Source organism: Oculina patagonica, chromosome 11 (assembly GCF_052425735.1).
Source record: "Oculina patagonica isolate OP01 chromosome 11, crgOcupat, whole genome shotgun sequence".
In the NCBI taxonomy this organism is placed as follows: domain Eukaryota; kingdom Metazoa; phylum Cnidaria; class Anthozoa; order Scleractinia; family Oculinidae; genus Oculina; species Oculina patagonica.
The window spans coordinates 19,368,434-19,383,936 of record NC_135768.1 but is presented as its reverse complement, the minus strand read 5'-3'; the positions used below and the strand labels follow the sequence as shown (position 1 = coordinate 19,383,936).

The window sequence follows — 15,503 nt, the reverse complement described above, 5'->3', positions numbered from 1 at the left end:
AGAAAGGTTGCACCTCGGGGCGGAGCCTCCCCGTATAAAACTTTTTTGAGTGCCCCCATGAGATGACTAGTCACAGGGACTTGTCCCTTTTGTGTTTGCTGACCTTAAAGGTCGGTACACACGAGACACACGAAAAAATCACAAAAGAATACAAATGATCGAACATCATTTTTTCTGATTCAAGTGTAAACATATTAATTTTTATTGGCCTGAACAGCACGCCAGAGGAAAAATATTTTACACGTAAACCAAAAGGATCTTAAAGCAGTTGAGCGTTTTTAACTAAATTACTTTATAAAGCTCTTGATTTAATACTGAAACGTTCCTCTTACTAATTTTTGCGCCAATTTACCTTAAAGAATTGTTTTCCAAGTTAATATTTACTGTTAAGCGTCAGTCGTTTTTCGAGACAATATATCATTGTTGTGCAAATTTTATTAGTATACTTTCTAACAAAACGTATTTTGAAAATGAATTTAGTTGCACTAGAAAGATGTGCTCGCATGACCTTCTATGCGAAATCGAGGGTGTTTTAAGATGAAAATGAGAAAATGTGGCGTAGAAACGAAAAAGAAAACCCTGAGACATTTGTGAATGTCAAATAAACTAACCTCTATTGTTTCCAATTCTAGTCATAACAAAAGTAACAAAAACAAACAAAGCTTTTACAGATGTCAAACTCAGCGGCAAAAGAATCTTCTAGCGCAGCTTAGACAGCTTTCAGAAAAATTTGGGAGGACGTCTGCCAAACTAATTAGCACGCGCAGAAATTGGTAAACTCATTGAATTTACTTTCGATTTAGTTTATACAACAATTCTTGACGTGCTCTCTGAATAAAATAGTTTTCCACAAAGCATATAAAGCAGTCGGCTAAGAAATTATTGAAACAATCCTGGTTGAAAACGGTAACTAATTTGAGATTAGGAACGGCTTTCTTTTTTTACTTCCGGTTTATCTTCTCGAAAACAGCAGTTTCACGTCAACATCTAATCCGTTTAGTGTTTTAAAGCGTTGTGTTACAACTTCAGTCACGCAACCGCTTAGACAAGAATAGCCCAAGTCATGGTTCTGGTAGATCATTTAGCACAACATGTACAGTTTTTCTGAAGACTATAATTTCTTCGGACCCTATCCCTCACCCTGGGGACAAGGAACTAAACATAATTTCTTAAAACTTAAGATCACTTGCGATTGAACACATTCTTAACAAAATTTTTTAATTATTTTATTTTCATTCATGGTACTATAAATTTAAATTTACACACCTATCTTGATTAAAATACTCCACCACTCTCCCACACCAACTTCAATTCTTAAAAGGTTATGAAATAAATTGGGGCTAAAACTAAAGAAAAAAGAAAATTGTTTTGCAAATACATTTCTGGGCTAGCATGGTGTAAAAAATGATATTTCTGCCCTGATAAAGTGTTTGTGTTTTTCTGTACCTTTTCCTACCAAGTTTACCTCTACTTATGCCTTCTACCTCCTTGGGGGGGGGGGAGGGCATGCATTTATAAAAGTGTCACCAACAAAGAACAGCGAGGGGGCTCCCCAAACACTAACAGCAATACATTTTTGTGCTCAATTATGCAATATTTTCACCATTTTTACTTATAAAACTCGTGCATAAGAACAGCAGCTGTCAAAATAGTGCAAAGAACTGAGGTAAATGTACTTGCTTTTGACCACCACTGATCATTTTCCACAAATTTGTTGGTGGGTATTAAAACATCCTCATGACCACTTCCCAAAACAGATTTGTCGTTGATACACTTGGCGAGCTTCATTAATTCCTTCTGAGTTTTTTCTTCATGTTGAAGAACAGAACTGTCAAGTTTTTTCAGGTACTGCTGCAATGCCTGAAAATCTCCCTGGATGTTGAACTGATTGATTTTCATGACCTCAATGACGGAGTCAATTCTTGATGCAATGCTAGTCATAATATCAGAAATATTTCCTTGGTTTTGACTTACCGCAGACTGTCCACCAGCAAAGCTCTTAGCATCAACAGGAGGCTGGATGTGAATTCCAAACTCTTTCAGAGGATCAGAGGCTAAATTCAGAGTAACAAAGTTTAAGACGCTTCCCAATTCTTCAAGCTTTTGTTCCAGTAATTTACTTTGAGTAGAGAAAGATTCCTTTAGCTCACTTGCCTGGGTTCCAATCTGATTATCTTGCGCTTTGACCAGATCTGTTAGCTCATCAGTCTTTTCCATCAAAGTGTTCCCTGTTTCCTTGATGGAGTTTTTGATCTGTTTCAAGCGAATATAGTTCACTACAGTAGAACCTAAGATTCCTGGAAAAGAACAATTAATAATTCTAACATTAACACCATGATTACTACAAGGTCTTGCTTCCAGTAAGCACCTTTGTGAGTCTCAAAAAAATACTCCCCTCATAAGACATCTGAGGCCCTGTTCAGGGCCGTAGGCAGGGGAGTGCGATGGGTGCATTCTCCCCCTCTCCCCCCCCCCCCCCCCCCCCCCCCCCCCCCCCAAAAAAAAAAAAAAAAAAAACAGTCCACAAAAGTTTATCCCCCCTTGATTTTCAATATTTCCTAGGGGAAAATACCCTCAGACCCCCCATAGATAGTTATGCTTCCAGGGCTTGTACCCACCCTGCAAAATCCTGCCTATGGTGCTGTTGTCGTGGGGGAGGGGAGTGGGGATATGCATGTCCCCCATCTTAAAAAACCTTCTCATGTTGCAATTTTAAAAGGTCTACACTTTGCTGTAGGAAATTCAACACAGGTCTTGTTCTTCCTTGTCATTTCATTGATCTCCATGTTGGTGTTTGAATGCTGTATGAGTATTACGGTATGTTTGAAATGTTATGGGTGTGACTCATGTTGGGATAGCTAAGAATTGGGTCACTTTCTGAATACAGTCAACTCTCTCTAAGACTGACACCGTCGGGACCAGCTACAACTGTCCGTCTTAGAGAGGTGTCAATCTTATCGGGAGTCTAGTTACAGGAAAATGACTGATGAACGGCAGCAATGGGACCAACACCAAGCATCCATTTTACAGAGGTGTCTGTTAACAGCGAGTTGACTGTATATTTTTTATGGTGTTTTTACCCAGCTTAACCATTCCATACAATTACTGCCATGGACTCCTCCATACAACAGCCATGTCTATAATGGCAAGCTAGTTCTGTCCCCAGTGTGGTAATTATAGAGAGGTTCATTTTTGTGGGAGGAGGGGACAAGAAAAGGAGGGTGTGGTAGAAGTTTTTGCTTTGGGTACCAATCTCTTATACTACCTGTACCATTCTCTCCTCATTAAATTAATGAACATATTGTCTTTTTCTGCCTGTCATCTCAGAAATTCTGCTTCGATACCATTCCTCTTTTGTCTCTCATACCTTTTCTTCAGGGTTCATGTCCCTCTGCCCCCTCCCCCGCCCATAATAGTGGAACCTTGATATAATGAAGGGCCAAAGGACTGGCAAAATGTGTTTGCTATGCCAAGGCTTCTTTATATCAAGGTTCTTATCCTTTTATTTTACCATTACTGGAACGAAGAACACCATTTGTTATACCAAGGACACCATTATATAGAGGTTCATTAAGTTGTCATAAAAAGCCTGTACTTACAGGCCAGAGGAAAAACCTTACAGTACCACCTGTGGGTGGGGCCGTGTCCACCACATGGTGCAAAGAGACTGAAACAAGTAAGGGCCATTCCATTTTATATCCACTCCCTCCTTTTGATGATTTTTTTGAACAGGTTTTGAAAGTCATTTCTGACATAACCTGTGCTCAGGCCAGGTTTCTGGCAGGGAAGCTCTGTCGGCATTCTTTGATCTTTCAAATATTTCCTAAGGGATAGGGGAAAAGTTGGCTTTTTCTAATGGGGTTAAGAAAAATCAGGTTTTTTTCTGAGGGGGGCATCATGTCGGTACTTTGATCTTATTTTCTAGGAGGGCAAATTTTGACTTACCCCGTCAACAGGGGGGTGTGGTTATAAAATGGAATGGCCCTAAAGTTAAAACTTTCCACGAAGAGAAAGGTAATTTAATGGGTGCTTTTCTTACCAAGTGCTGCTCCACCAACAGAACCAATCACAGACCAATGTTTCGTCCTCTCTGCCCTAGCCCTCTCCCTCTCGTGTGAATCCCTAACAGCCCCAGACAGGACAGCAAACTGATCTCTTTCCAAAGCCTCCAAGTTTTCATATTCACTCTTAATCCTCTTCTCTTCCACCAAAATCTTGTGTTCCTCTGTGGCTAAACCCAGATATCGTTCATCGTCACGAGGAATTCGGTCCAATTTACGTCGTATCTCTTTAAGCCTCTCCTGAACAGAATTTAGAGCGGACTTCGCTGATTGTACCTGACCGCGCGTTGTCATAAATTCGTTCTCCGCCTTTTTGACGCTGGACTGCGCTTCTTGTACCTCGGAAATCCCCAACAAATCGTCAAAGGATTGAACAAAACCACCAATTTTCTCGTAAGAGTACCGCACTACGTTTTCACTCTTGATATAAATCACATTTGAAGCTTTAGACAGCCACTGTCCTGGGAATTTTTGGTCGCGAGATTTTGTTCCATGAAGCAGGCGGTACAATAATTGCCAAGTCCTCGATTCATTTTGAAAGCAACAGTTTTTCCCAAGGACTGGTCTAGGAGATAGCATTTCTGTTAGTCTTTGCGTTAAATTCGTCCACACAAACTCGATGTTTTACTTTCCCAGAGCGCGCGAGTGAACGGGTAAAAAGGTTAGAACGCGTCGTCCGCCATATTGTTTTACACTGTCAGAGGGAAGATTGGGAAGGAAGGAAGTCAATAATTTAACGCGGAAGTGGGGTAGGGAGGGGAGTGTCTTTTACATGAAATCAGTTCTGGAAATTAATCAAGCGTTTTCCATTTTGATTACTCAGGTTTTACAGAGTTTTATTTTTCATCGTAACGTTTAGAATTTACCGGTAATAGAATATGTAGTAAATATCTTGAGTATTTCACATACTTACCTAACCGTACGTTTATTCTCACCCCACCCTCCCCGCCCTAACAAATATTATTATGAGAGAGCAACCTGGAAACAAATACCAGTCACGCTCGACATTTTCAGCATAAAAACATGGCGACGTTAACTTTTTGTCGAGCTACGCAATGTTTGCATTATCGTATTTTGACAAATTGCCACTTCCACGGACTTCAGCCAAGAACTTTAACTCATGTAAGAGTTGTTGGAAGTATTTACAATCGACTGGATGGCCATCAAATGAACTTTTCGACGTCGTCTTCAAATGCGACGAGATTTGGCGACAATTCGCGGATTCAAAAATTTCGTAAAGTTGTGAACGCATTTATGGCTGGTACCAGGCAGTTAGGACACGACGTGAAGCGAATGTTTGAGATACAGAGAAAGCTGAAAAATAATTCTTACGACTGGGACAGTTTAAAGACGGAGGAAATAATTCATTTACATCAGGTAAAAAATAAATTATTTCCGGGGTTGTTTTGTAAACTTGAACTTTAACCACCCCCCCCCCCCCCTCCCTTCTCCCCCCGGGAAGGGGGCGGGGGCATCCTCGGTTTTAAAGAGGGCTTCCAAGGGGTTAAAGCGACAAGCGACCCTGAATTCTGGCGACACAGGATCATTTTAACAGCGAGAAGCAACATCATTACGGCACTAAACTGCGACAGCGACACAATGCGACAGCAACACAATAGGGTAAAAAACGACAGTGACATTTACAGCTGTTAGCTTGGCGACATGGGTTCTCAGAAACATGTGACATTGTGACACGGCTACCCCTTTGGAAGGCCTCTTTAAAAACCTGTAAAACTCGCCACTGACATAAAGCTAAAAAAAAAAAAAAAAAAAAGTTTTGCACAATGTTTATTGGGAATACAATAGCTCCAAGACAAGAGGCCTTCCAAGGGGTTTTGGTGACATGCGACATTGCTCCAAAATAGCTAAAAATGAGCGACAATCTAGCTTGTTCCAGAGCACTGACAGCCAACAGAAACTAGCATTGAAAGAGTGTATGTTTGTGACAATGACAATGTTCCCCTCACCAAAATTATAGGCGACAGGTGGGTTGGAAACAAGTGACAACATAACATCAGAAGCCCCCTTGTAAGGCCTCAGACAAAGAAAAACTGTTTAAAAGCTTTTTAAACAAAGTGTTTACACAGGCGACACAGGGCAGCTCAATGCAATTTTTGTTGCGCCGAAGTTGCATCAAATTCTGAACAAGTTCGAAACTCCTGCGTGAAACAGGATCACAACCCCCTCTTTGCTATACCCTGTTTTATCTCTCTTTAGATAGCCTATAGTTCAGTCATTTCCTGTATAAGTTCATTAAAATTATCACTTATGTAAGTGACTATGCTTCTGTACATTGTTATAGACAAGAAAAGACCTTCTGAAGAGTTTGCCTGTTGTGGTTGGATTCTTCATACCGTTCCTGGGCTATGCAGTTCCATTTGTAGCGTAAGTGTTGTCTCCAGATAAAATCCATACCCAACCCATGGAAGGTCATTGCAAATTCTGAGGGGGATTAAGCAGGGGTGAGGAATTTCGATGAAGCTAAAAGGGAATTTCCAAAGGGGTGTGGGGTTGGGGGGGGAGGGTGGAGAGGGATAAAACCAAAACCAAAATACTTTCCATGGTGGGGATATAATTATGTGTAGATATTTTCTGTAACAAGACATTACCATTTATACTTTTCTTTTTTTACTGTATGATGGGTTGATGGGTTGGGCAATTGGCCATCTAATTATTACTTAATAGAGTTGCATTTTACCTCTTTTTCAAAACCATTCCTGGTTCAAAACTTTGAGTTCTTTTCACCAGTTACTCAAACAAAACTCATCTTATATTGAATGGTATTTTCAGTAACTTACCATACTTGGGGTAATGAATGGTCCATCAAAATTTTGTAGTGCTCATAAAATTAGGCTTCTGCTCGGAATGCTCGCAAAATTTTAACGGGTGCTGGTTTGCTTGTGGTCGCATTTTTTGAACAAGTGCTCTCATGCTCGGTTTTTAGTGGAGGTAGCTTTTGGAAGAGTGCTCAATGCTCGCAAGGCTAACTTTTGTCAATGCTGGTGCTCGCAAAGAAAAACGCTCTGCTCGCATGGTAGCGAAACCTTGCAAAGACCATTTGATACCCCTCATATTTAAATGAACTAGTATTTAGAGGGGTGGTGAATGGTCCTTCAAAAAGTGCGTGTCTCGCAAAATTTTAGCCAAATTTCAGGGGTCTTGTCGTCTCGAATTTTTCTTTGACGCCTTCTCGGAGTCTCGATTTCTTTTGCAAGGCTAAAAAGGGCTCGGGCTCGCAGAAAAGATATCAGTCTCGCCGTCTCGCAAAGTCTTGCATTTACCATTCTACACCCCTAGTAAGGTTGTCTTTTCACCAGTTACACAAACAAAACTCATCTTATATTGAATGGTATTTTCAGTAACTTACCATACTTGTGGTAATGAATGGTCCATCAAAATTTTGTAGTGCTCATAAAATTAGGCTTCTGCTCGGAATGCTCGCAAAATTTTAATGGGTGCTGGTTTGCTTGTGGTCGCATTTTTTGAACAAGTGCTCTCATGCTCGGTTTTTAGTGGAGGTAGCCTTTTGAAGAGTGCTCAATGCTCGCAAGGCTAACTTTTGTCAATGCTGGTGCTCGCAAAGAAAAACGCTCTGCTCGCATGGTAGCGAAACCTTGCAAAGACCATTTGATACCCCTCATATTTAAATGAACTAGTAAGTAATAGATCCCGATAAAGAAAATAAACTCAAATCATGCTAACAAAGTGCTTATATTTGAATGGAAATAGGAATGAAAATAAAAAAGAACAGAAGAAAACAGTTCATTAATTTTAATAATAATTTATTTTTTCCAATTATTTCCACTTCACATAAATTTCCTATGATAGTTACAACTTAACTTTCATCTTTCCTCCATCCCCTCTCTTCCTGCTAAAACATTTGCATTTAACTTTTTAGCTTCCTTTATCCAAAGCAACTGTTATCCCATCATTACTGGCAACCTCACCAGCGAGAAAAGTTTGCACTGCAGGATATAAGGAGAAGATCAAAGCATTATCTTCCTATTGTGAGAGAAATTGGCAGATTGGCACTGAGGTACAAGGCTAACAGACATTCAACAGACTTGATGTCAACTTCTGTAAAGGTAGGCTTGGATCTTTTTCTTATTTTGAGCAGCAATGTTTGCTACGATACAGCTCCAAAAGTAATGATCCCTTTATCCCCAAGTTGGTCCCAACCCCACCCCAATACCCCCTTAAAGTACTGAAAGATTAAAATTTGTAACATGGTTGGTAGTAAACCTCAAAACTAGTGTCCTACTGCATGCAAAAAAGCAAAAAAAAACTTCTGAAACCTTCATTTTGAATACGGTGTATTAACCTAATTTCCTGGTAATTAATAACAGGAAAATCTATAAACAGCATGTACCAAGCAATAATGTTGTCAAAGCTGTGCTCTTAGAATAATTGCAGGGTGCCCAAAGGCTTTTATGTAAGAAATCTTGGTTAGCAAAGTTACACAAGTCGCCCAAAGACAAAAGTAAGTCACCTGTGGCACCCGGGCTCTGCTTGAGCACAGCTCTGGTTATCCTGTATTTTTTTACTTAAAATAGATTCAAGAACACAAAATGGATTGTTTTGTTGTCATGCAGAGCTGGTCAGAAGGCCTTTAATGCCCTCATTAAAGTGAAATTAACAACTAGCATGTACTTAACAGGCCTTCTGAAATTTCGCGTGGTTGCGGAGCCGCGAAATTCACGTATATCCGCGAAATCCCGCGAAATTGACAAAAACACGTGAAATACCGCGAAATTCGCCAGAAATTCTACCAAATACATGTCGGTTCAACATATTTGATACTTATCTTGGCTATTGGAGCTGTTTACTTGCCGTAAACTTGCAAATTTATCTTGAAATTTCGTCTCTGCCACGAGTAAACATCGTGCCAAAACTACCAGGCGTTCTTAGATTAATGTTGCGAAAACCTGGGGACTGGCCACAATGTAAAAAGCTTTGCAATTGGTGCATTTCTGGAGCGTATTGTTGTTGAAATAGCAAATGATGATCTCTGTAAAAAAAAACCTAGTGGAAAGGAAACTGCTGTCTCGCGAATTATCAGAAGGCCTGACTTAAGTGGATTGTCACATTAGACTTTTGAGAGAAATCATTCTTGTCCCCAGAGTCCACAATCCTTCTGGTCTGTGCCACAGGGATCCAGACCTCTGGCTTGATCTAAAACCGGAAGTATGCGATTCACAGACTCATTGTCAAATCTGACAAATCTGATTGGCTGAAAATACAGAACGAGTACTCTGTACATGCTCACAAATCTGGACCGGCTAGAGGTCTCTATCCCTGGTGCAGACCAGAAGAATCGTGGACTCTGGGGACGAGAATGGAGAGAAATGAAAAAAATTGTGCTTTTCAGTTTGAGAATGTCAGAAAAGATTTTGTTTAGCAACTAACAGCAGTTTATTAATCATAAAATCAGGATAAAAGGTTATATTCCCTAGGTAGAAATTTCTTCCAGTATATTTAGCTAATAAAAATAAGACTACCTACAAGGTCAAACTGTACTCATCTGATTTACACAGACAATATGAAAAAAAAAATTACAGAAGTGGCAATTCCTTTGCTATAATTCAAGCATGCACTTAGTTTGTAGAAAAGGTACATGCAAAGATCCTATTGTTATTAAGCTTATTGACATTACCTCCTAGGTTGTAAACAAGGAACATCCAACCAATGAAGAGCTATTAGGCATGTCAGAGTTCTTTAAGGGTGAACTGCTTGGTTTTGACCATCTGCCACGCTATCACCTGGTAAGAGAAATACCTTATTGTAACTTATTTTCGCGGGGCTTAATGTCGCGATTTAAAAAAAATCGCTAATTTAAAAACCTGCGGAAATTTGTTTTTAATGTTTTTTTATTGAATTTTTTGTTTTAAAAGTATTTTAAGGGCCTGTTTACATGGAAGGCGGGTGCCCCGGCTAACCGAGTTACCCGGCTAACCGAGCTACCCTGGGGGAGCCAACTTTTCATACGTTTCTTAAGAAAACGTACTGAAGCCTTTACATGCTAGAAGGGTAACCCGCCTTGCCGGGGCACTCGGTCTACTTGCCCGGGGCACCCTTCTAGGCGGGACAGCTTTTTGCCATGTAAACGGTTATGACCGAGCTATCCCGGCTTGCCGGGATAAGTTTTCGCGCTTGTTTTTGAACTAAATTTTAAGTAAATGGCATAAAATGTATATATTCTGGACCCAAACAGTGCTATTTGATCAAAATTAGTTTTATGGGTCGGCTGGAAAATATTTCTTTGAGCAACAGCTAATTAATTCGAAATTTTCGTGGGAATGATTATCCTAATTCACGACACAACAAATTTAATTTCAATTTGACAGCCAAATACTGTTAAATTTCGATTGAATTTCGCCAAAAATGAACGCAGTAAATTTCTGAGAACTTGCACATCAAATTAAAATAGGTTTGAAGACGAAAAGTCTTGATTATTCAGTAAAAAGTCATATTTTTCTTCAATCATTTGGAGCTACAATGTTTTTCCACGCCGTGTCACGCTTCAATGACGCTGTCTCATCTCAGGTAGAAGGGCTGTGAATTCTGCATGTAAAGGCGGGCTAGGTTTTATCCCTTCTAGCCGGGTAACTCGGTTAGCCGGGGCACCCTCCCTCCATGTAAACAGGCCCTAAGTCCCACAAAATAATTATGCCTGTTTTTGCAATGCTATCCTTTATTTTCCTCTTATGTGTGCAGTCGACGAGCTCTGAACTGGCAGGTTACAATAAGCTACTTAACTAACTACATTTGTATTTTTTGCCTGTCGCTTAGGACCATGTTCACTTGCATTACCATGGCAATCCACATTCAGGGATTGAAACTAACGGTAGCCAACTAGCCAAAGACTAGAAGAAAATAATGTAGTTTTGGCTAGTAGATTTTGGGCTTTCACTAGCACAAATGGCTAGTGGGAATTTCAGGCAGTTTTGTGAAAAGGAACTGCAAATTGAAATCCACTCTGAGAGAAAAGAACTAACAAGTACACTGTTGATATATACATGTATCAAAAATTATGGACTAAGTAACCGAAAAGCGAACAAACGATAACATTTTTGGGCTTTCCAGTGATGAAAGCGACAAGTGAAAGAAAACAGTTGCTGCTAATTATTAGCTGGCCTGGAGAATCAAGCATAATGTAGGTTGTAACGTTAATTAATGATTGGGGAAGGTTGCATGGACAACAAGGATGAGAGGCCGCGTACGTGAATGCTTTTAAAAAAGCTTTCATGTACACATGTAAGGTGTGGTTCCGATGGATACCTGGAAGATTATTTTGCGGTGGGTAGGAGCAAAAAGCGAGGAAAAGACCCAGTGAAGACAGTAAAGTCCCCCCATCAATACGCAAGTTTTTGCCTTCGTGGAAGACAGCCGGACTTTCCATGAATTGCATATCGAGATGGCGCGATGTTCTATTTTGTGTGAAGAAAAACCACTTTTGTCCAATTTGTCGTTGGTTTTTGTCGCAGGTGGCTTGGTAAAATAATAAATTAAAAAATTGAAAAATGCTTGAAAGTTCTGGGTAGTAGAAAATTGGTTTTGGCTAGTGAAATCAAAGCTGTCACTTTTCAGAAAATTCAGCCATAAGATTTACTTCATCCTTTGCGCTGCTTCCATGTAGCATCCTTGAATGTTTAAAAATTCCTTTGTTAAATTTCAGATTTATTGTAATTAGCAGTTTTCTTGCTTCTTGTTTGTAGTGTACAACCTTGTAAAATTTCTTAAAGTTCTAGATAATGACTGGTTGGTTAGAAATCGTGCTTTATTATTTAAACAAAAATTGCGTGATCGCAACTTTTTGATCAACTGCGAACGCACAGCATTAAAATTTTGTTTTTCTCAAAGCCACAAGCGTGTTCGCTCTGACTTGCGTCGGTATTGAATCCAAAGGGCATGCAGAAACTGTGTTAAGCCACCTTAACCCTTTGCCTTGAAGTGCAGGTAGACACACTGTGGGGAATAACATATTTAAACAGCTTTTAATTGACATCAATTTGTCCTAAAGTCGTTCAAGAAACTCTACACAGGACAACAATAAAATTAAGGACATTTTATAGTGCAAATTTTAATATAGTATTACATCATGTATATTTCATTCTCGCAGAAAAAACTTAGTGATGTTTGGCTTGTCAGCCCCTGGCTACCCAAACCAGTTTTGCGAGCTCGCCTGAAACACTTACTGAAGTCAATTAAGAAGGAAGATGCTGCTTTGAAAAGAGAGGGCTTGGAGAATCTCCGAGAGGAACAACTGAAAGCGGTATGAGATTGTTGCAGTTTTACTTGTACCTCATTTTAGCCTGCAAGCAGGCTCACCTTGGGTCACACACACGATTGGCAAAGAGCTTTTCCCAACGAAGCGATTAAGACGTGAAGGACAGGTGTTGCAGCTTTGCCGCTCGTATTTCCAAACTTGAGCCTGCACGCAGGCTAACCCACTTTCAGTGTTACGGGCATACAGCTCAGTTTCTATGAACATCTTTCTTTCGACATGCTTTATTACAAGCAAAATGGATCGCATGCCAATCGCAGCCCACTAGTATGACTTTCTGATCTTGTGGGCTCATTCGCATGAAACCAACACTAGTATGCATCGGTTTTGATTGGCTTATTTCAAACAGCACATCGAAAGACGATGTCGAAAGATGGATGTAGAAAGATAGATATGCATGTAACTCTGAAAGTAAGTGTAAAGAAATGTTTGGAGGTCTTTTATGTAACATTAAATTTTATTATTTCTTGCAGTGAGTCTTGCTGGTTTGTGAAAATCGTTGATATAATATGCCTTTTTGCTAGAAAGTAATGGCTGTCAATACTGTTATACCTTGCAAGTCAATGTGAATGTAGTTTGTTCCTTCCCTACCCCTTAAAAAAACTTTTGTTCATCTGCATTTGCTTGGGTAGTGAAACACGGCACAATACGAAAGGGTTTATGTTTGTTGCCACAGACTTAGTATACTCTAGTAGATTGTAAAGTTGGTGATTTGTCTTGTTAATAAATATCAAAACAATACCAACAAATCTGCAAGAGGAAGAACTATATAAACCAGCAGTTAGTTATCCGGCATTCTCCACTTTCTTCAGGTTTGCCATTCAAGAGGCCTGGACACTACTGATGTTGACCCGGAGGCACTGGTACGGTGGTTAGCTGAATGGGTGGAGTTGTCAGATGCTGCAAGAGGTGAGAAGATAGTGCTTGCCACTGGTAACATGTTTTCCTGCGCCTGCCGATGGTTACATGTTTTCCTGCACTTTTCACTGGTTACATGTTTTCCCGCGCTTATCACTAGTTACATGTTTTCCCACGCTTGCCACTGGTTACATGTACATGCTTTCCTGCACTTTTCACTGGTTGCTTGTTTTCCCGCGCTTGTCACTGGTTACATGTTTTCCTGCACTTGTCACTGGTTACATGTTTTCCCGCTTGTCACTGGTTTCACGTTTTCCTGCACTTTTCACTGGATACATGTTTTCCCCGCGCTTGTCACTGGTAACACGTTTTCCCGCGTCTTGTCACTGGTTACATGTTTTCCCGCGCTTGTCACTGGTTACATGTTTTCCCGCGCTTGCCGTTGGTTACATGTTTTTGCGCACTTTCTGTCATTTACGTGTTTTCCGCGCTTGTCACCGGTTACATGTTTTCCCCGCCTGCTACTGGTTACATGTTTTCGCGCTTGCCACTTGTTACATGTTTCCCGCGCCTGTCACTGGTTACATGTTTTCCCGCGCTTTCTATGTTTACGTGTTTTCCGCGCTTGTCACTGGTAACACGTTTTCCCGCGTCTTATCACGGGTTACATGTTTTACGCGCTTGTTACTGGTTACGTGTTTTCTGCGTGCTTGTAACTGGTTACATGTTATCCCGCGCGTGTCACTGGTTGCACGTTTTCCCAGGGGGGTACTCCGGCTTGTAAATGACAGGGATGATCGAAGGTTTTTTTGGGTTTGAAATTTTCGATTCCGGGATTTTTTTGGCTTGGAAAATTTGGCAAGTATTTTTTTGGGTGATTTGATTTAAATAGGGGATTTTATTGGCGTATTTATGGTATGATGAACAAACAAACACCAGCGTTCATTTTTTTATAATTTTCTTTGTGTTATATTATTGCCCCTCCTGGTAATTTAGGGGTAATTTGACATGGGATTTTTGGGGGGTTATTTTTGGTCCAGGGATTTTTTTGGGTAATGTCGGAAGACTTAGGGATTTTTTTGGGTCCTGAGTTTTGCCTCCATTCGATCATCCCCGTCATTTACAAGCCGGAGTACCCCCCCCCCCCCCTGGGCATGTTTTCCCGCACTTGACACTGGTTACATGTTTTCCCGCGCTTTCTATCGTTTACGTGTTTTCCGCGCTTGTCACCGGTTAACCTTTTTCCCGCGCTCACTACCGACTACGTATTTTCCTGCGTCTGCTACTAGTTACACTTTTTCCAACACCTGCTATTAGTGGTTTTTTTTTTATTAGGATCTCAATGGTTTATTACTCTCAGTTTAATTTACAGCCTCTATGATTGGCTCTGTCTTAGTAGTGTCCTAACAAATAACTATATTAAAAATCTATTTTTTGTTCGCTGTCGCTTGATGACTTATTCCCCCTTCTTTTCACAGATGCTGACGAATCATTCTTGGCTCATTGTGCTGTCTTCAAAGGCGTGAATTATAGTGGAGACAAAGATTTATTTTTTCAAGGAAGATGATACTGAGAAAATTAATATAATTGATAATTTTTGTTGCTGTATAGGACAAGCCTTCTAGAAATACCTATAGCCTTCACAGCATGGCAGAATTTCCAAGTCTGAAATTGTACATAATTATTGCAATAGCTGTAATACCGTAATATGCCGGTTGTAAGCCACTCGGGTTATAATATAGGCTTACATAAAACTGATTATTCCGGTAAGCCCTCTCGGATATAAACCTTTCCCACTTACAATTTTTCCATATTAACTTGCTAAAGTCCTCAAAGAACATTGGACTTCAAATAGAAGTAGGCAGAGTGACTTTCTTACAATATACAGTCAACTCTTTGACACCTTCTGGACCGGCTCCAGCTGTCCGTTTTAGAGAGGTGTCCGCCTTATTGGAAGTTTAGAAAAACGGGGTGCAGTTTTGTAGCGATTTTCACTGCGCTTTTTGTCGCACTAGCTGTTGCAAACTCCAAATCGCGCGATTACCAGATATGTCCAGGATTGAACGCTAATGAGATGCACGTTCCTCATGACAGGCATCACAAAGTGTCCTCATTAATAAAAGCTCACCAAAACACACCAAAATCTGTCAAATATGAAGTAATATGGAAATGTCAAATAACACAGTCAAACATGAAGTAGTCATTAAACAATACTTGCGTTCAATCCTGGACATAAGTGGAAAATGGCGCCAAAAATTTAATGTAAATGAGTCTAGAGAGAAGCTGTAAATTTTCAAGAC

At 40.2% G+C, this 15,503-nt stretch overlaps 2 protein-coding genes across 2 annotated transcripts; one reads left to right on the top strand and one right to left on the bottom strand.

The window, feature by feature from the left end:
• Positions 1–1,574: 1,574 nt before the first annotated feature.
• On the bottom strand, positions 1,575–4,744 carry LOC144629989 (uncharacterized). Its single transcript, XM_078488249.1, has 2 exons — positions 4,040–4,744; positions 1,575–2,297 (listed from the first exon to the last, which is right to left on the bottom strand). The coding sequence occupies exons 1-2, from the start codon at positions 4,638–4,640 to the stop codon at positions 1,609–1,611; spliced, it is 1,290 nt and encodes a 429-aa protein (XP_078344375.1). The 5' UTR covers positions 4,641–4,744; the 3' UTR covers positions 1,575–1,608.
• A 320-nt stretch (positions 4,745–5,064) lies between these two features.
• Positions 5,065–15,167, top strand: LOC144629833 (LETM1 domain-containing protein 1-like). Its single transcript, XM_078488050.1, has 7 exons — positions 5,065–5,438; positions 6,364–6,446; positions 7,960–8,146; positions 9,722–9,823; positions 12,181–12,333; positions 13,158–13,254; positions 14,682–15,167. Exons 1-7 carry the CDS (start codon positions 5,085–5,087, stop codon positions 14,768–14,770), a joined length of 1,065 nt encoding a protein of 354 aa, XP_078344176.1. The 5' UTR covers positions 5,065–5,084; the 3' UTR covers positions 14,771–15,167.
• The last annotated feature ends 336 nt before the right edge of the window (positions 15,168–15,503 follow it).